Source organism: Oncorhynchus masou, chromosome 13, assembly GCF_036934945.1.
Source record: "Oncorhynchus masou masou isolate Uvic2021 chromosome 13, UVic_Omas_1.1, whole genome shotgun sequence".
NCBI lineage: Eukaryota > Metazoa > Chordata > Actinopteri > Salmoniformes > Salmonidae > Oncorhynchus > Oncorhynchus masou.
Window position 1 is genome coordinate 18,596,047 of NC_088224.1, and position 21,179 is coordinate 18,617,225.

General features: G+C 45.3%; 1 protein-coding gene across 1 annotated transcript in view; it reads left to right on the forward strand.

The window, feature by feature from the left end:
- LOC135551856 (raftlin-like) overlaps window positions 1-21,172 on the forward strand; it is a 59,016-nt gene extending 37,844 nt beyond the window's left edge. The window contains exons 3-10 of the mRNA XM_064983116.1: window positions 666-849; window positions 3,878-3,983; window positions 11,292-12,276; window positions 12,448-12,651; window positions 13,680-13,789; window positions 13,886-13,989; window positions 14,226-14,301; window positions 14,676-21,172. Of these exons, the coding sequence (XP_064839188.1) occupies window positions 666-849; window positions 3,878-3,983; window positions 11,292-12,276; window positions 12,448-12,651; window positions 13,680-13,789; window positions 13,886-13,989; window positions 14,226-14,301; window positions 14,676-15,131 (2,225 nt within the window). The 3' untranslated portion in view covers window positions 15,132-21,172. The remainder of the gene's footprint in view (window positions 1-665; window positions 850-3,877; window positions 3,984-11,291; window positions 12,277-12,447; window positions 12,652-13,679; window positions 13,790-13,885; window positions 13,990-14,225; window positions 14,302-14,675) is intronic.
- Window positions 21,173-21,179: the final 7 nt, after the last annotated feature.

Genomic DNA, 21,179 nt, shown 5'->3' on the forward strand with positions numbered 1-21,179 from the left:
TTTATTTCTTGCTCACACACTTGTCCTCCCGAAACCATAACCCTCTTTAACCATAACCATCTTTAACCCTAACCCTCTCTAACTGTAACTCTCTCTAACCGTAACCCTACACCCTCTCTCCCTACACCCTCTTTCCATACACCCTCTCCTCTAACCCCAACCCTCTCTAACCGTAACCATCACTCTCGCTCCCCCTAACCCTCTCTCCCCCTAACCCTCTCTCCCCCTAACCCTCTCTCCACCTAACCCTCTCTCCACCTAACCCTCTCTAACCATAACCCTCTCTAACCGTAAACCTCTCTAACCATAACCCTACACCCTCTCTCCCTATATACTACTTTGCTTTCTCACTCACATTCCCCTTATTTTCTTCCTCTGTCTTTGTGTGTCTCTACCACTCACACCCACACACACACCCACACACACCCATACACACCCATACACAACCACACATACCCACCCAACCACCCACCCACCAACTCACCCTCCTCCACACACACACACACACACACACACACACACACACACACACACACACACACACACACACACACACACACACACACACACACACACACACACACACACACACACACACACACACACACACACACACACACACACACTTACTCACTCTCTCACACACATTCTCTTTCTCTCTACAGAGGTGTCTGTGTCCTCAGTACTGTGTCTGTCGTCAGTGAGAGAGTTACCAGTCCAGGTGAGGGAGCTGTATGGTCAGGGCTTCGTCCTGGTGGCTGTCCATCCCTTTGTCCACCCTTGTGGCCCCAGGCCTGCACGCATCCAACGCCAGCTACACAGAGCTGTCCTCATCAGAGAGACACACAGGTATGGAAACACACACACACACACAGGTACGGAAACATATAAACACACACTCATTTCCTGCAACCAACGCCTGCTACACAGAACACAGACACACATAGTTAGGGAATGCCTTCAATTCTCACCTGCAGGAGCCTCATCTGAGTTCAATTCTCACCTGCAGGAGCCTCATCTGAGTTCAATTCTCACTTGCAGGAGCCTCATCTGAGTTCAATTCTCACCTGCAGGAGCCTCATCTGAGTTCAATTCTCACTTGCAGGAGCCTCATCTGAGTTCTATTCTCACCTGCAGGAGCCTCATCTGAGTTCTATTCTCACCTGCAGGAGCCTCATCTGAGTTCTATTCTCACCTACAGGAGCCTCATCTGAGTTCTATTCTCACCTGCAGGAGCCTCATCTGAGTTCTATTCTCACCTGCAGGAGCCTCATCTGAGTTCTATTCTCACCTGCAGGAGCCTCATCTGAGTTCTATTCTCACCTGCAGGAGCCTCATCTGAGTTCTATTCTCACCTGCAGGAGCCTCATCTGAGTTCTATTCCCACCTGCAGGAGCCTCATCTGAGTTCTATTCTCACCTGCAGGAGCCTCATCTGAGTTCTATTCTCACCTACAGGAGCCTCATCTGAGTTCTATTCTCACCTGCAGGAGCCTCATCTGAGTTCTATTCTCACCTGCAGGAGCCTCATCTGAGTTCTATTCTCACCTGCAGGAGCCTCATCTGAGTTCTATTCTCACCTGCAGGAGCCTCATCTGAGTTCTATTCTCACCTGCAGGAGCCTCATCTGAGTTCTATTCTCACCTGCAGGAGCCTCATCTGAGTTCTATTCTCACCTGCAGGAGCCTCATCTGAGTTCTATTCTCACCTGCAGGAGCCTCATCTGAGTTCTATTCTCACCTGCAGGAGCCTCATCTGAGTTCTATTCTCACCTGCAGGAGCCTCATCTGAGTTCTATTCTCACCTGCAGGAGCCTCATCTGAGTTCTATTCTCACCTGCAGGAGCCTCATCTGAGTTCTATTCTCACCTGCAGGAGCCTCATCTGAGTTCTATTCTCACCTGCAGGAGCCTCATCTGAGTTCTATTCTCACCTGCAGGAGCCTCATCTGAGTTCTATTCTCACCTGCAGGAGCCTCATCTGAGTTCTATTCTCACCTGCAGGAGCCTCATCTGAGTTCTATTCTCACCTGCAGGAGCCTCATCTGAGTTCTATTCTCACCTGCAGGAGCCTCATCTGAGTTCTATTCTCACCTGCAGGAGCCTCATCTGAGTTCTATTCTCACCTACAGGAGCCTCATCTGAGTTCTATTCTCACCTGCAGGAGCCTCATCCGAGTTCTATTCTCACCTGCAGGAGCCTCATCCGAGTTCTATTCTCACCTGCAGGAGCCTCATCCGAGTTCTATTCTCACCTACAGGAGCCTCATCTGAGTTCTATTCTCACCTACAGGAGCCTCATCTGAGTTCTATTCTCACCTGCAGGAGCCTCATCTGAGTTCTATTCTCACCTACAGGAGCCTCATCTGAGTTCTATTCTCACCTACAGGAGCCTCATCTGAGTTCTATTCTCACCTACAGGAGCCTCATCTGAGTTCTATTCTCACCTACAGGAGCCTCATCTGAGTTCTATTCTCACCTGCAGGAGCCTCATCTGAGTTCTATTCTCACCTGCAGGAGCCTCATCTGAGTTCTATTCTCACCTACAGGAGCCTCATCTGAGTTCTATTCTCACCTGCAGGAGCCTCATCTGAGTTCTATTCTCACCTACAGGAGCCTCATCTGAGTTCTATTCTCACCTACAGGAGCCTCATCTGAGTTCTATTCTCACCTGCAGGAGCCTCATCTGAGTTCTATTCTCACCTACAGGAGCCTCATCTGAGTTCTATTCTCACCTGCAGGAGCCTCATCTGAGTTCTATTCTCACCTGCAGGAGCCTCATCTGAGTTCTATTCTCACCTGCAGGAGCCTCATCTGAGTTCTATTCTCACCTGCAGGAGCCTCATCTGAGTTCTATTCTCACCTACAGGAGCCTCATCTGAGTTCTATTCTCACCTGCAGGAGCCTCATCTGAGTTCTATTCTCACCTGCAGGAGCCTCATCTGAGTTCTATTCTCACCTGCAGGAGCCTCATCTGAGTTCTATTCTCCCCCACAGAATGTGTGAAATCTGAGCAGAATCCTATTTTCACACTGAGGATTCTCAGCAGAGATCTATTCTCACCCGTGTAATTCTTGAAGCATACTGTATGTGTAGATAGGGAACTGTATACAGCGTGTGGCAGGCCCATGTGGCAGGCCCATGCTTATAGACATGCTCACACTTAGAAATGTAAACTGTTTTTCTCTCACACTTCCACACATACTGTATATGCTTACACAAATACACACACACACACACAATCTTTCCCTCATACTCACATGTGTGCGTGCGTACACACACACACACACACACACAGTTGGGTGATCCTACCAATTGGCACTTGTCACCGTGGCGACGACTGATTGCATCATCAGCACCCGCCGGAGGGGAATAATGTGCTAGGATAGGGGAACCATGAGGCCTTCTGTTCTCCTTTTATCTCTCCATCACTTCATCTCTCTCCAACCCTCTATCCTCCACTCTCTCCTCCTTTTCTCTCTCCATCACTTCATCTCTCTCCTCTCCCCAACCCTCTATCCTCCACTCTCTCCTCCTTTTATCTCTCCATCACTTCATCTCTCTCCTCCCTCCATTATCACCATTCTCCTTTCTTCCATTCTCTAAAGCACAATAGATTACTAAGATCCAGAATGCAAACATGATTATCTCTAGTTTTATTCAGGCCTTCATCAGTCCTTTCTACATGTTCATGTCTTTCTCCACGTTCATGTCTTTCTTTGAGAAGAAAGTAAGCCTGTGTCCTAAATAGTGCAATCATTTTGACCATAGCCATATGGGCCCCTATGAGCCCTGCAAAAGTAGTGCACTATATAGGGAATAGGGTACATAAATGTCCGCTGATGTCTTCCTTCAACCCTCTTTCATTTCTCTCTGTCCAGTTCAGAGAACGAGCTGAAGTGGGCGGGGCTTCGCCTGGAGACAGACGTGTGTGTGGCGGGTCAACAGGCCCCTGACCCAGAAGTCATCCAGAACTACGTGAAGAAGGTCAGCCCTGCCCATTAGTCCTAATGCACAGATCTAGGATCAGCTTACTACCTACACTCAGCTCCACTCTGGAAGAAGTTACCCATAGGCACAGATCTAGGAACAGCTTACAATTTACACTCAGCTCCACTCTGGGAGAAGTAACCCATAGACACAGATCTAGGATCAACAAATTCCCCCATAAATGTTAATTGTAGCCCTTTACTTTCGGGTTGAAAATGGCAGATTTGGGCACTAACAAGAGTCGGGGGTCTGAGTGAGAAATGCTGTACATTAAGAGGACTCTATGTATTTTGAAATATGATATGTTGATGTCATACAAGCAAGCCAAACACCTGTGAGTCACATCACATCTCCAAATCATACAACTTATGTCATATGCAGGGTCAAGGTTTCTGATCACTATGTTTGATGTACAGTTACCAGATGACATGTGGTCATACCCTGGGATGTTCTGAACACAATGAGCTTGTGTTTGTTTATTTCACTTAAATGCACTCCTTTTAAGCGCACCAAAATTACAATCTGTTTCTCTGAATTGCCTTGTGAAAGCCTAACACTGTAAGGTTGTATTTTATAACTTAGCTAGCAATAGAACACACTTTCTAATCATGCCCACTTGACACAGATTGCGATTTTTAATGGACAGTTTTTGGATTGCTTAAACAAAAGTCATTGTGTGATGCAGGCTTGTGTTCCAACTGAAACAACTAAAAGTGTGCTTGCTCTATTCCCTCAATGGCACGGCTAGGAGAGCTCCAAAAAGCACCTTCAACTTGAAGACTCTTCTTTGATTCATAAAAGTGCATTGAAATTGCTTTGCAACTGTGCACACTTTCTCACTCAAACCATTTCCCCCTTAGGTTGCACCAGGAATAGTCTTATCCTGTTACTGATTGTATCCAGAATATTTTCGTTGTCAACATATGCAGTGAACAGTACAGTAAATGTCAAATGCACCTAAGATCAACAGTTAAATGCTTGAATTCAGTCTTGGGGAACTGTTCAAATAAAATGTTATTTGTCACATGCGCAGAATACAACCGGTATTACAGACCTTACCGTGAAATGCTTACTTACAAGCCCATAAACAACAGAAATAGAGTTAAGAAAATATTTTGTAAATCAAATAAAACATTTTTTTTTAAAGTAACACAAAAAAATACCAGTACCGAGTCAGTGTGCGGGGGTACAGGTTAGTCGAGGTCATTTGTACATGTAGGTAGGGGTAAAGTGACTATGCATAGATAATAAACAGCAAGTAGCAGCAGTGTAAAAACAAAGGGGGGGTTCAATGTAAATAGCCCAGGTGGGTATTTGATTCATTGTTCAGCAGCCTTATGGCCTGGGGGTTGAAGCTGGTAAGGATCTAGACTTGGCGATCTGGTACCGCTTGCTGTGCGGTAGCAGAGATAATAGTCTATGACTTGGGGGACTGAAGTCTTTGACAATTTTTGGGCATTCCTCTCACACCGCCTAGTATCTAGTTTGAGAAACAGATGCCTTAAAAGTCCTCAACTGGCAGTTTCATTAAATAGTACCCGCAAAACACCTGTCTCAACGTCAACAGTGAAGAGGCGACTCTGGGATACTGGCCTTCTAGGAAAAGTTCTGTACAGTGTCTGTGTTCCTTTTCCCATCTTAATATATTATTTTTATTGGCCAGTCTGAGATATGGCTTTTTCTTTGAAACCCTGCCTAGAAGGCCAGCATCCCAGAGTCCCCTCTTCACTGTTGACGTTGAGACTGGTGTTCTGCGGGTACAATTTAATGAAGCTGCCAGTTGAGGACTTGTAAGGCTTCTGTTTCTCAGACACTCTAATGTACTTGTCCTCTTGCTCAGTTGTGCACCGGGGCCTCCCACTCCTCTTTTGGTTAGAGACAATTTGAGCTGTTCTGTGAATGGAGTAGTACACAGCGTTGTACAAGATCTTCAGTTTGTTGGCAATTTCTCACATGGAATAGCCTTCATTTCTCAGAACAAGAATAGACTAACGAGTTTCAGAAGAACGGTCTTTGTTTCTGGCCAATTTGAGACGGTAATCGAACCCACAAATGCTGATGCTCCAGATACTCAACTAGTCTAAAGAAGGCCAGTTTTATTGCTTCTTTAATCAGGGCATACTCCGGGGCCTCACTGTGGTAGCGGTCAGCACTCGCCTTTTGCCTCCTGACAGCCCGTTGTAGCCGCACATTGGCAGCGTTCCATGTCTCCTCTGAGTGCCGAAACCATTCATCCACCGCAGGAGCCTCGATCTGGCTCTGATGCCATGGTGCCAAGACCGGCTGATAACCCAGCACACATTGAAATGGTGATAGGTTGGTAGAGGAATGGCGGAGGGAGTTTTGGGCCATCTCCGCCCAGGGGATGTAAACCGCCCACTCCCTCAGGCGGTCCTGGCACTAGGACCGCAGAAACCTACCCGCATCCTGGTTGACTCTTTCCACCTGCCCGTTACTCTCAGGGTGAAAACCTGAGGTAAGGCTGACTGAGACCCCCAGACGTTCCATAAACGCCCTCCATACTCTAGACATGAATTAGGGACCCCGATCAGAAACTATATCCTCAGGCACCCCGTAGTGACGGAATACGTGGGTGAAAAGGGCCTCCGCAGTCTGTAGAGCCGTAGGGAGACTGGGCAAAGGAAGACGGCGGCAGGACTTAGAAAATCGATCCACAACGACCAGAATCGTGATGTTACCCGGCGACGGGGGAAGATCCGTCACAAAATCCACCGATAGGTGTGACCATGGTCGTTGTGGAACGGGAAGGGGTTGAAATTCACCTCTGGGTAGGTGTCTAGGTGCCATGCACTGTGCGCATACCGAACAGGAGGAAATATACACCCTCACGTCCTTAGCTAAAGTGGGCCACCAGTACGTCCCAGCAAGGTAGCGCATCGTCCGACCGATGTCAGGAAGACCAGAGGAGGGTGACGTGTGAGCCCAACAGATCAAACGATCGCGGACATCAAACGGAACGTACAGACGCCCAGCTGGACACTGAGGGGGAGTAGGCTCTGCACGTGACGCCCGCTCGATGTCCGCGTCCACCTCCCATACCACCGGTGCCACCAGGCGAGAAGCTGGAATTATGGGAGTGGGATCCGTGGACCGCTCCTCTGTATCATACAGCCAGGACAGTGCGTCTGCCTTCACGTTCTGGGAACCTGGTTTGTAGGAAAGGGTGAAAACAAAACGGGTGAAAAACATGGCCCACCTTGCCTGGCGAGGGTTCAGTCTCCTCGCTGCTCGGATGTACTCCAGATTGCGGTGGTCAGTCCAAATGAGAAAAGGGTGTCTAGCCCCCTCAAACCAATGTCTCCATGCTTTCAGAGCCATGACAACAGCTAACAACTCCCGGTCCCCCACATCATAGTTTTGCTCTGCCAGGCTGAGCTTCTTTGAAACGAATGCACAGGGGCGGAGCTTTAGAGGCGTACCCGAGCGCTGAGACAGCACAGCCCCTATCCCTGCCTCGGACGCCTCCACCTCAACTATGAAAGCTAAGGAGGGATCGGGATGCGCCAACACGGGAGCCGAGGTAAACAGAGCCTTCAGGTGACCAAAGCCCTGTCCGCCCCTGCTGTCCACTGCAGTCGCACCGGTCCCCCCTTCAGCAGTGAGGTAATGTGAGCCGCTACCTGACCAAAACCCCGGATAAATCTCCGGTAGTAGTTGGCAAACCCTAAAAACCGCTGCACCTCCTTTACCGTGGTGGGAGTCAGCCAATTACGCATGGCTGAAATGAGTCATTCTCCATCTCTACCACTGACGCTAAAAAGCGGTACCCTAGGAAGGAGATGGACTGTTGGAAGAACAGACATTTCTCAGCCTTGACGTACAGGTCATGTTCCAACAGTCCAAGCACCCTGCGTACCAGGGACACATGCTCGGCGCGTGTAGTGGAGTATATCAGAATGTCATCTATATACACCACTACACCCTGCCCGTGCAGGTCCCTGAAAATCTCCTCTACAAAGGCTTGGAAGACTGATGGAACATTCATCAACCCGTACGGCATGACGAGGTACTCATAGTGCCCAGAAGTGGTGCTAAATGCCGTCTTCCACTCATCACCCCCCGGATACGCACCAGGTTGTAAGCGCTCCTGAGGTCCAATTTTGTGAAGAAGCGCGCCCCGTGTAATGACTCGGTCATACTGGCTATGAGCGGTAGCGGGTAACTGTATTTTACCGTGACCTTATTCAAACCTCGATAATCAATACACGGGCGCAAACCACCATCCTTTTTCTTCACAAAAAAGAAACTTGAGGAGACGGGTGAGATGGAAGGTTGAATGTATCCCTGTCTCAGAGATTCGGTGACATATGTTTCCATAGCCACCGTCTCCTCATGTGACAGAGGATACAAATGACTCAACGATGAGCCTGGAGAAATTCAAATTCATAGACCGAGCTATGGATTCAAGGACTGACCAATCCAAGATATCAAAATTATAGTTTAAAGCATGTTTTGAGGCGCTATAATGTTTATTTACATTTGCAATGGAGTAAAACAAGCTAACATTATGGGTTCTGATGGGGTACGACAGTTGAACTAAAGTCATTAGGCGTTTATAAGTTACATTCTTCAAGAATCAATAGGTATATATCTTTAATTTATTAGTAAAAAATGTATGTAGCAACTGCAGATTCTCCCTTTAAAGGGACATTACACTCTAAAATTCATCCCTTATTTGAACCTTAATATTTGACTGAAAAATTCTAGTGGCAAGCTAATAATAATTTCCTTGGATGCCTCCTTACTGGAAGAAGAGGAAGCCAATTTGACTATTGAGATGCCCCCCTAATGTCACTATCAGCTGTGACATCATTTAACAATCACAAACTCCCTCTTAGGCACTTATAGTTGTGAATTCATCTCATTCTACAGCGACCATGAGTCGCTGTAGAATGAGATGAATTCACTACTATAAGTGAACAGGCCTTATTGAGGAGATTTGCATGTGAACAGGCGGAGCATAAAAGGGAGCGGTGATTGGATTGAAATGCACAGGGCTCAGTATAATGTGATATGGTCAGGCAGCGTGACATGAATAGGCAATCAGATAGCAGCCTGGCTGCTAGGGAATCATTGAAAAGAACCACGGACAGGACGCAATAGAAGAGTAGGGGACATTGATGGGTCTTCTCACACTGCAGGGTTTGGCACTTACTTCCTTCCTTCCTTATGACACACACACACACGTGCTCTTGCATATAAGGACACACTAAACATGAGTAAGTACATGTCAAGGAGGCATAATAAAGCCTTTGGGTGGGTTTGAGTAATAATCCCCACCACCCACATACATGTGACACACACACACATTTTGTATTTCTACTCACATCTTGACACACTCAAGAGTTGGGCAGTGTCTGTTCACTGTCCCTCATCTTCATCTGCCTCCCCCAACAAAAATGTGTGTGTGTGTGTGTGTGTTGATTGTCATTGAAGTAGGGATGGTAATGGGGAAAGATGTCTCGTTGTTATTGGTGGTAGTTAGCATTCTGTGTTCTCTCTAACGAGCCCCTCTCAAACTGTCACCATTAATATCAACTGACAGTTAACCAGAGGAGCTCTGTGGGAGGGAGAGGGAGAATGACACACACACACACGGTAATGACAAACGCACATACAGACCGTGGATAATGAGGTTCCTTTGTCATTAGAAAACTTGGTCTTTAGGGATGATTAGGCTGTTTGCAGGATGGTTTGCAGAATGTCTGTAGTGTGTAAATGAGGCTGTGGGTGTAACCCCAAGTAAGCGTAATGGCTACTGATTGAATATGATTTGTATCTATATATGTATCGGGCATGAGAGAGTGTGTGTGTGTGTCCGTGTCTGTGTGCTTGAGTGCACAGTACCAGTACACATATGGAATCATGTAGTAACCAAAAAGGTGTTAAACAAATCAAAATATATTTTAGATTCTTCAAAGTAGCCATCCTTTGCCTTGATGACAGCTTTGCACACTCTTGGCATTCTCTCAACCATCTTCATGAGGAATGCTTTTCCAACAGTCTTGAAGGAGTTCCCACATATGCTGAGCACTTGTTGGCTACTTTTCCTTCACTCTGCAGTCCAACTCATCCCAAACCACCTCAATTGGGTTGAGGTCGGGTGATTATGGAGGCCAGGTCATCTGATGCAGCACTCATCACTCTCCTTCTTGGTCAAATAGCCCTTACACAGCCTGGAGATGTGTTTTGGGTCATTGTCCTGTTGAAAAACAAATTATAGTCCCACTAAGCTCAAACCAGATGGAGTGACGTACCGCTGCAGAATGCTGTGGTGACACCAACAGTGTTACCAGCAAAGCACCCCCACTCCATTACACATCCTCCATGTTTCACAGTGGGAACCACACATGTGGAGCTCATCCGCTCACCTACTCTGAGTCTCACAAAGATACGGATGTTGACTCGTCAGACCAGATTTTGACTCATCAGACCAAAGGACAGATTTCCACTGGTCTAATGTCCATTGCTTGTGTTTCTTGGCCCAAGCAAGTCTCTTCTTATTATTGCTGTCCTTTAGTAGTGGTTTCTTTGTAGCAATTCGACCATGAAGGCCTGATTCACACAGTCTCCTCTGAACAGTTGATGTTGAGATGTGTCTGTTGAACTCTGAAGTATTTATTTGGGTTGCAATTTCTGAGGCTGGTAACTCTTATGAATTTATCCTCAGCAGCAGAGGTAACTCTGTGTCTTCCTTTTCTGTGGCGGTCCTCATGAGAGCCAGTTTCATCATAGCGCTTGATGGTTTTTGCAACTGTACACATTTTCCGATATCTTAATGATGGACTGTCATTTCTCTTTGCTTGTTTGAGCTGTTCTTGCCATAATATGGACTTGGTCTTTTACCAAATCCTCTGTACACCACCCCTACCTTGTCACACACAACTGATTGAATCAAACGCATTAAGAAGGAAAGAAATTCCGCAAATTAACTTTTAACAAGGCACACCTGTTAATTGAAATGCATTCTACCTCATCAGCTGGTTGAGAGAATGCCAAGAGTGTGCAAAGCTGTCATCAAGGCAAAGGGTGGCTACTTTGAAGAATCTCAAGTATAAAATATGTTTTGATTTATTTAACACTTTTGGGGTTACTACGTGATTCCATATGTGTGATTTCATAGTTTTGATGTCTTCACTATTATCTTACAATGTAGAAAATAGTAAATATAAAGAAAACCCCTTGAATGATAAGGTGTGTCCAAACTTTTGACTGGTACTGTATGTGTCTGCTAAGTGACCACTACTCTGTGTGTGTGTTTGTGTGTGTTTTGTGTTTGACCAGATCCAGGACATGGCGGAGCAGGGTATGCTGTTTGTGGGCTTCCTGCAGCAGCCTGGCGGGGGACCCTGTTTCCTGGGGCACTTGGACCCTGAGGACCTGTCCTCCCTGCACTCCAGCCCCTCCCCCATACACAGACACCCCACCAGTCCCTCAGAACCCATGATACTGGATCCCAGCCCTACAGACTCTGCAGAACCCCACCAGAACCTCCTAGAACCAGAACACAACCGGAACACAGAAGTGAAAACACCAGAACACAAGTTGGTTGAACTCAGAACAATTGAGCAGAACCCTACAGATACCAGTCTGGTGGAGCTGGACTTGAGCTCCACAGGACCGCTAGATCTCACACAGGACTCTACTCCAATAGAATCATCAAACAGAGAACACGAACACAGTCCAGGCAAAATAGCCTCAATAGAAGACCAACCAAACCGCTGTCCAGATGAACCAGCAGACTCACCAGAGAGACCCAGCCAAAGAGATCCAGCTAGTGTCCAACAGAACCACAACCACGCCCCAACAGAACTCCCTGGTGACCAGGATCAACTACAGTCTGACAACACAATAGAGACCACATGTATAGGGAGACAACAGAATGAAAGCCAAGCAGACTTCCTCAGGATTCTACTTCCCAACTTCAGCCCAACAGAGTTAACACATGGACTTGGTGGTCCAGATGCAGACAGACAGTGCCAGGGAGACAGACAGAGTCTAAGCCCTCAGACACAGAACCACAACCAGAGACCGGAAATAGACCATGGCTCAGACAACCTGGTCCGGTCACCAGAACTAGACAACGGTGACCACGGGTCAGGTTCCGGGGCTGAGAGGGGGTGTAACCGTAGAAACGAGGGCACGGGCGGTGACCCGGGTGAGCATCCGAGGAGCAGCAGAGTTCCGATCCACAACAACAACAATCACATCCGGGTCAAGAGTCCAGACAGAGAAAAGAGGGCTGTAGGGTCTCCACCAGCACAGAGCAGTGAGTGTGCAGTCTACTACTATTGCCACTGGGTTATAGAGGTTATAGAGTTTAAACTGAATATTACTGAATAATATAATATTGATTGATTTCAGATATATGTATAGTATGTATAGTATTTAAAACTAATGCTATGTGTCTCTCTCTCTGTGTTTGTGTGTCTGTGTGTAGGGGTGCAGGTGTTTGCCCTATACAACCACACAGGGGAGCTGTCCAGCTCTCTGAGGTTCTACTCCCTCAGGGTTCCGCTGCAGCTGCAGAGAGAGGCAGGGCTAGTGACTGAGGTTGACGCCCACTGGCTGGATCACATGACCCAGCATTTCACCAGCGGAGCTCACCTCATTGACGGCTTCTTTCACCTTGGAGAAGACAATGGTATGTTTTGCAGAATGGTGATGTGTAATACAGTAGTAGCCTGAGTGTCCGTCTGTTTGTGCTGTCAAACTCCTTGTCATGCCAAACAATAGGTTCTAGCTCATTAATGATTAATGAACATGTTGAAGATTTCAGTGAGGCCAGACTGTTTGGCTTGTCCATGAGCATTGCAGTTAGGAAGAGCACAAACAGCTCTTTGACAACGCTAGTGCTGGAGTGTTTACCATGGCGAACATACTTACAATTTTTGGAACTTAGGGGAAAATGGTAAAGGCCTATTTGGAAAGCTTACCCATGTTCCTTCACCTATGATGCATGGAAGTACATCAAAGCCAAGAACGGATCAACTCTATCTTTTCCAAATCTGTGGAAGAGATTCAACTGTAATAGAAGAAGTTGTTGAGTTTCTATATCCCTCTCTCTCTCTGTCTCTCTCTGTCTCTCTCTCCCTCTCTCTCTCTCTCTCTCTCTCTCTCTCTCTCTGTCTCTCTCTCTCTCTGTCTCTCTCTGTCTCTCTCTCTCTCTGTCTCTCTCTCTCTCTCTCTCTCTCTCTCTCTCTCTCTCTCTCTCTCTCTCTCTCTCTCTCTCTCTCTCTGTCTCTCTCTCTGTCTCTCTCTTTCTCTCTCTTTGTCTCTCTGTCTCTCTCTCTCTGTCTCTCTCTCTCTCTCTGTCTCTCTCTGTCTCTCTCTCTCTTTGTCTCTCTCTCTCTCTCTCTCTCTCTGTCTCTCTCTCTCTCTCTCTCTCTGTCTCTCTCTCTCTGTCTCTCTCTTTGTCTCTCTGTCTCTCTCTGTCTCTCTCTGTCTCTCTCTCTCTCTCTCTCTCTCTCTCTCTGTCTCTCTCTCTCTGTCTCTCTCTCTCTCTGTCTCTCTCTGTCTCTCTCTCTCTTTGTCTCTCTGTCTCTCTCTCTCTCTCTGTCTCTCTCTCTCTGTCTCTCTGTCTCTCTCTCTCTCTGTCTCTCTCTCTCTCTGTCTCTCTCTCTCTCTGTCTCTCTCTCTTTGTCTCTCTGTCTCTCTCTCTCTCTCTTTCAGGCAGCGGGGTCTCCTCCGTGGACAGTGTGTTCATCTTTCAGAGCTCCTCAGAAGAAACCCCACCCACTTCATACGACGCCATTGTGGTGGAGCAGTGGACCATTGTCGATGTGAGTGTGTGCGCGTGCGTGTAAATGTGCGCGCGTGTGTGTGCACCCGAGCGACCATTGTCGACGTGTGTGTGACCCTGTTGTTCTCCTCTCCAGGGTGTAGTGGTAAGGACAGACTACATTCCTTTGCTCCAGTCTCTGGCTCCCTATGGATGGAGACTGACGTGTGTGCTGCCTACTCCCATCGTTAAGACCAACAGGTGCTGTCCCAACCCACCAGTCAGGAGCACTAGCCTAGCACAGACTAATAGTTACAGTATTTCTCTAAACCATACTAAACATTGGAACACTGAACCTCATTTGGAACAAAATTACATTTCACATTTTCTTTCACACTATAAGACACAGTATAGGACTCAGAAGTTCTAATATCAAGTGCCAAGATGTAAAGCCAGTAGTGATGTACATTACGTTAATAGCACTGTTCTCTCCTTAGTGATGGTAGTTTGTCCACAAAGCAGATCCTCTTCCTCCAGAGACCTGCCTTGCAACGCAACAGGAAAGACTTCAAGGTTCCTCACTTTTTTTGTTCCTCTACTTCTGTCTTTCTCTCTATCACTCACTCTTTCCTTGTACCTTACACAATGCTGTGTCACAGTTGGTGTCATTAAAAAGTCATACTTCTAAATGTAGCTGTAGCTAACCCAGCTGATATAGTCCTACTCTGGTTCTGTTAACACTCAGGGGGAGAGTTTTTATGTTCTAAAAATAATAATTTCTTAGTACATTACAGTCAAAAAGATGACTTTCTTCAGTCAATTCTTTGCTGTTAACTGTCCAAGAGAAGCATCACAGAGATTTGTGTAGTCATTTGTCAGGTGTCTGAAGAGAGAGACAGAGTTCATAGAAAAACAAAAAACATATCCTTAAAATGTCTATCTTTCAGAAGTTGAACCTCAGGGGTCGGAACAAGCCGAAGAAAAACTCTGCTGGAGAAATGCTAGAGAAGAAAGAGGAGAGAAAGGACACATCCCCAGTGATGGAGAGAGGGATGGATGGACAGAAGAGGAACACGGAAGAGGAGGAGGAGAGAGAGGTGAGAAGGAATTGTGAGAACAAAAGAAATGAGAAAAGGAGAACCGTAGACAGAGATGGAATCAAGAGAGAAGAGGAGAGCGAGTGTGAGACAGAATTTCAAGACTTCACCCAGGGTACAGAGGGCGGGGCCACAGACCTCAACCAGGAAGTAGAGCGGGGGAATGGCAAAGCCCTATTGGCCAGACATGAGAAGGCCGTTAGGTTTGCAGATCAGTTTGTCAATCAGAAGAATGATGAAGAGAAGTCAGAGGAGAAGATCACACAGCAGCTGAGTGAGAGAGCGCTGTTTTCTGGAGTATGTTAATTAGATAGAATTAAATATAAAGCGCCTGAGTAGGACTGCTGATCTAGGAACAGTTTTGCCTTTTAAATCATAATGAATAAGCGGGGAACTGATCCTAGATCATCACTCCTACTCTGAGATGTGTTCTGAATAACATTACAGGCCCTGACCTGGGTTCAAATAGTATTTGTAAGATTGCTTGATTGAGCTTGCATGGTGCCTTGCCTGGATGGAACCAATGGAAAAGTACCAAAAGTGCAAACCCAGCCCACCTGACACTCTAGGCACGTTCAGCAAGTTGTAATATTTCAAACAGCCTACTATTTTAACCCTGGAATGTAAATAATAAATATACAGAATGACAGAATAGGATGAAGCACTAGTAGCTCATCGATGGAAACCAAGTCACTTAACAGAATGGTGGTTAAGTTATATTCCTGGTACTGTATCAAACCTGGAGTTGTATACAGTATATACTCGGTGTGTGTGTGTATATATATATATATTTGTGTGTATACATTTACATACAGTTGTAGTCGTTAAAACTCGTTTTTCAACCACTCCACAAATTTCTTGTTAACAAACTATAGTTTTGGCAAGTTGGTTAGGACATTTACTTTGTGCATGACACGAGTCATTTTTCCAACAATTGTTTACAGACAGATATTTAATATAATTCACTATCACAATTCCAGTGGGTCAGAGGTTTACGTATACTAAGTTGACTGTGCCTTTAAACAGTTTGGACAATTTCAGAAAATTATGTCATGGCTTTAGAAGCTTCTGATAGGCTAATTGACATCATTTTAGTCAATCGGAGGTGTACCTGTGGAAGTATTTCAAGGCCTACCTTCAAACTCAGTGACTCTTTGCTTGACATCATGGGAAAATCAAAAGAAATCAGCCAAGACCTCCACAGGTCTGGTTCATCCTTGGGAGAAATTTCCAAACGCCTGAAGGTACCACGTTCATCTGTACAAACAATAGTATGCAAGTATAAACAACATCGGACCACGCAGCCATCATACCACTCAGGAAGGAGACGCGTTCTGTCTCCTAGAGAGGAACGTACTTTGGTGTCAAAGTGCAAATCAATCCCAGGACAACAGCAACGGACCGTGTGAAGATTCTGGAGGAAACGGGTATAAAAGTATCTATATCCACAGTAAAACAAGTCCTATATTGACACAACTTGAAAGGCCGCTCAGCAAGGAAGAAGCCACTGCTCCAAAACCGCCATAAAAAAAGCCAGACTACGGTTTGCAACTGCACATGGGGGCAAATATAGTACTTTTGGAGAAATGTCCTCTGGTCTGATGAAACTAAAATATAACTGTTTGGCCATAATGACCATCGTTATGTTTGGAGGATAAAGGGGGGTGCTTGCACGCCGAAGAACATCATCCCAACCGTGAAGCACAGGGTTGGCAGCATCATGTTGTGGGGGTGCTTTGCTGCAGGAGGGACTGGTGCACTTCACAAAATAGATGGCATCATGAGAAGGAATATTATGTGGATATATTGAAGCAACATCTCAAGACATCTGTCAGGAAGTTAAAGCTTGGTCGCAAATGGATCTTCCAAATGGACAATGACCCCAAGCATACTTCCAAAGTTGTGGCAAAACAACTTAAGGACAACATAGTTAAGGTATTGGAGTGGCCATCACAAAGCGCTGACCTCAATCCTATAGAACATTTGTGTGCAGAACTGAAAATGCATGTGCGAGCAAAGAGGCCTACAAATCTGATTGTTACACCAGCTCTGTCAGGAGGAATGGGACAAAATGCACCCAACTCATTGTGGGAAGTTTGTGGAAGGCTATCCGAAATGTTTGACCCAAGTTAAACAATTTATAGGCAATGCTACCAAATACTAATTGAGTGTATGTTAACTTCTGACCCACAGGGAATGTGATGAAAGAAATACAATCTGAAATAAATCATTCTCTCTACTATTATTCTGACATTTCACATTCTTAAAATAAAGTGGTGATCCTAACTGACCTAAGACAAGGAATTTTAACTCGGATTAAATGTCAGGAATTGTGAAAAACTGAGTTTAAATGTATTTGGCTAAGGTGTATGTAAACTTCCGACTTCAACTGTATATATATGTGCACATATGTAAAGATATATACTACCGGTCAAAAGATTTCGAATGCCTACTCATTCAAGGGCTTTTCTTTATTTTTACTATTTTCTACATTGTACAGTCATGGCCAAAAGTTTTGAGAATGACACAAATATTAATTTTCACAAAGTCTGCTGCATCAGTTTGCATGATGGCAATTTGCATATATATACTCCAGAATGTTATGAAGAGTGATCAGATGAATTGCAATTAATTGCAAAGTCCCTCCTTGCCATGCAAATGAACTGAATCCCCAAAAAACATTTCCACTGCATTTCAGCCCTGCCACAAAAGGACCAGCTGACATCATGTCAGTGATTCTCTCGTTAACACAGGTGTGAGTGTTGACGAGGACAAGTCTGGAGATCACTCTGTCATGCTGATTGAGTACGAATAACAACTGGAATCTTCAGAAGGAGGGTGGTGCTTGGAATCATTGTTCTTCCTCTGTCAATCATGGTTACCTGCAAGGAAGCACGTGCCGTCATCATTGCTTTGCACAAAAAGGGCTTCACAGGCAAAAATATTGCTGCCAGTAAGATTGCACCTAAGTCAACCTTTTATTGTATCGTCAAGAACTTCGAGAGAGGTGCAATTGTTGTGAAGAAGGCTTCAGGGCGCCCAAGAAAGTCCAGCAAGCGCCATGAACGTCTCCTAAAGTTGATTCAGCTGTGGGATCGGAGCACCACCAGTACAGAGCTTGCTCAGGAATGGCAGCAGGCAGGTGTGAGTGCATCTGCACTCACAGTGAGGTGAAGACTTTTAGAGGATGGCCCGGTGTCAAGAAGGGCAGCAAAGAAGCGACTTATCACCAGAAAAAACATCAGGAACAGACTGCGAAAGGTACAGGGATTGGACTGCTGAGGACTGGGGTAAAGTCATTTTCTCTGATGAATCCCCTTTCCAATTGTTTGGGGCATCCAGAAAAAAGCTTGTCTGGAGAAGACAAGGTGAGCGCTACCATCAGTCCTGTGTCATGCCAACAGTAAAGCATCCTGAGACCATTCATGTGTGGGGTTGCTTCTCAGCCAAGGGAGTGGGCTCACTCACAATTTTGAACACAGCCATGAATGAAGAATGGTACCAACACATTCTCTGAGAGCAACTTCTCCCAACCATCCAGGAACAGTTTGGTGACGAACAATGCCTTTTCCAGCATGATGGAGCACCTTGCCATAAGGAAAAAGTGATAACTAAGTGGCTCAGGGAACAAAACATCAATATTTTGGGTCCATGGTCAGGATACTCCCCAGACCTGAATCCCATTGAGAACGTGTGGTCAATCCTCAAGAGGCGGGTGGACAAACAAAAACCCACAAATTCTGACAAACTCCAAGCATTGATTATGCAAGAATGGGCTGCCATCAGTCAGGATGTGGCCCAGAAGTTAATTGACAGCATGCCAGGTCAGATTGCAGAGGTCTTGAAAAAGAAGGGTCAACACTGCAAATATTGACTCTTTGCATCAACTTACACTGAAGCAGCAAACCTTGTGGAAATTAATAAGTGTCATTCTCAAAACTTTTGGCCACAACTGTAGAATAATAGTGAAACTTTGAAATAACACATGGAATCTGGTAGTAACCAAAAAAGTGTTAAACAAATCAAAATATATTTTATATTTGAGATTCAAATAGCCACCCTTTGCCTTGACAGCTTTGCACACTCTTGACATTCTCTCAACCAGCTTCACCTGGAATGCTTTTCCAACAGTCTTGAAGGAGTTCCCACACTTGTTGGCTGCTTTTCCTTCACTCTGCGATCCAACTCATCCCAAACCATCTCAATTTGGTTGAGGTTGGGGGATTGTGGAGGCCAGGTCATCTGATGCAGCACTCCTTGTTGGTAAAATAGCCCTTACACAGCCCGAAGGTGTGTTGGGTCATTGTCCTGTGGAAAAAATGGATTCGCCATCCCATCTGGTGTGCGCTTAGTGGAACTACCAGTCTCAACATCAACAGTGAAGAGGTGACTCCAGGATGCTGGCCTTCTAGGCAGAGTTGCAAAGAAAAAGCCATATCTCAGACTGGCCAATAAAAAGAAAAGATTAAGATGGGCAAAATAACACAGAAACTGGACAGAGGAACTCTGTCTAGAAGGCCAGCATCCCGGAGTTGCCTCTTCACTGTTGACGTTGAGACTGGTGTTTTGTGGGCACTATTTAATGAAGCTGCTAGTTGAGGACTTGAGGTCTCTGTTTCTCAAACTAGACACTAATTTACTTGTCCTCTTGCTCATTTGTGCACCTGGGCCTCCCACGCCTCTTTCTATTCTTTTTAGAGACAGTTTCCGCTGTTCTGTGAAGGGAGTATTGCACAGCGTTGTACAAGATCTTCAGTTTTTTGGCAATTTCTCGCATGGAATAGCCTTCATTTCTCAGAACAAGAATAGACTGACGAGTTTCAGAAGAAAGTTGTGTTTCTGGCCATTTTGAGCCTGCAATCAAACTCACAAATGCTGATGCTCCAGATTCTCAACTAGTCTAAAGAAGGCCAGTTTTATTTCTTCTTTAATCAAAACAACAGTTTTCAGCTGTGCTAACATAATTGTAAAAGTGTTTTCTAATGATCAATTAGCCTTTTTAAAATTATAAAATTGGATTAGCTAACAACGTGCCATTGGAACACAGGAGTGATGGTTGCTGATAATGGAAATCTGTACGCCTGTGTAGATATTCCATTAAAAAATCTGCCGTTTCCAGCTACAATAGTCATTTACAACATTGACAATGTCTACACTGATTTCTGATCAATTTCATGTTATTTTAATGGACCAAAAATGTGCTTTTCTTTCAAAAACAAGGACATTTTTAAGTGACCCCAAACTTTTGAACGGTAATGTATATATATGGATTTGTGTATATTCATATGGACGTGTAACGGCTTCAATCATCCTTCAATTCACACATTTCACCTTCTGGCCTCAGATGTTGTCGTTTGGAGTAGGGTGAAGTGGCCCCAAGACACTGGTCTTGGGTCAGTTTTTGCATTTCCCCCACAAATGGTCAAGGTTAGGATTGAGGGATGGTCCTAGATCTGTACCTAAGGGAAACTTCACCCTGGAGTGTTGTCATGTACTCACCTAGTAGGCAATATTTGCAATTTTAAACTGGGTGGTTTGAACCCTGAATTCTAAATGGCTGAAAGGCAGGGTATATCAGACCGTATACCGCGGGTACGACAAAACATTTAGTTTTACTGCTCTAATTACGTTTATAATAGCAATAAGGTTCTTCCGGGGTTTGTGATATATGGCCTATATACCACGGCTAAGGGCTGTGTCCAAGCACTCCGCGTTGCATCATGCTTAAGAACAGCCCTTAGACGTGATATATTGGCCATACACCACACCACCTCAGGCCGTATTGCCTAGATATGTGGAGATGCTTTTGTACAGTTGTGCATCTGCTTTGGGCCAATGAGAACACGCCGTTAATGTAGGTCAGAGCCTTAATTGCCAAGGCAACATCATACCACTGTTTATAGACCTATTTGACATGTATCATAGAATACTGTACATTTAAGGAGATTTTCTCCACCTTTATTTAACCCATTTAAAGTCAAGGACAATGGCCCTGTGTGAATACTGAAAATGTATCCTCCATTTATCATGATTGCACACTTAACCCTAATTGCTCCTGTCAGTCGCTCTGGATAAGAGCATATGCTAAAAGATTCAAATGTAAATGTAAGAATTGGATAGGTGTCTCTGTATAAAGCTTTCCCTAATCATGTTAGGTCAGTGATTATACTTTACTGAAGGCATTTATGGAATACTTGTACAGCACTATAGTCCCCTTCCTGTTGTTTGAGTGATGTGGTAAACAAGTCTGGCACCCTATACCCTATGTAGTGCACTATATAGGGAATAGGGTGCCATTTGAGACATATTCTTTATTACAGACACACAGAAGGAATAAACAGTTCTCAAAACAAT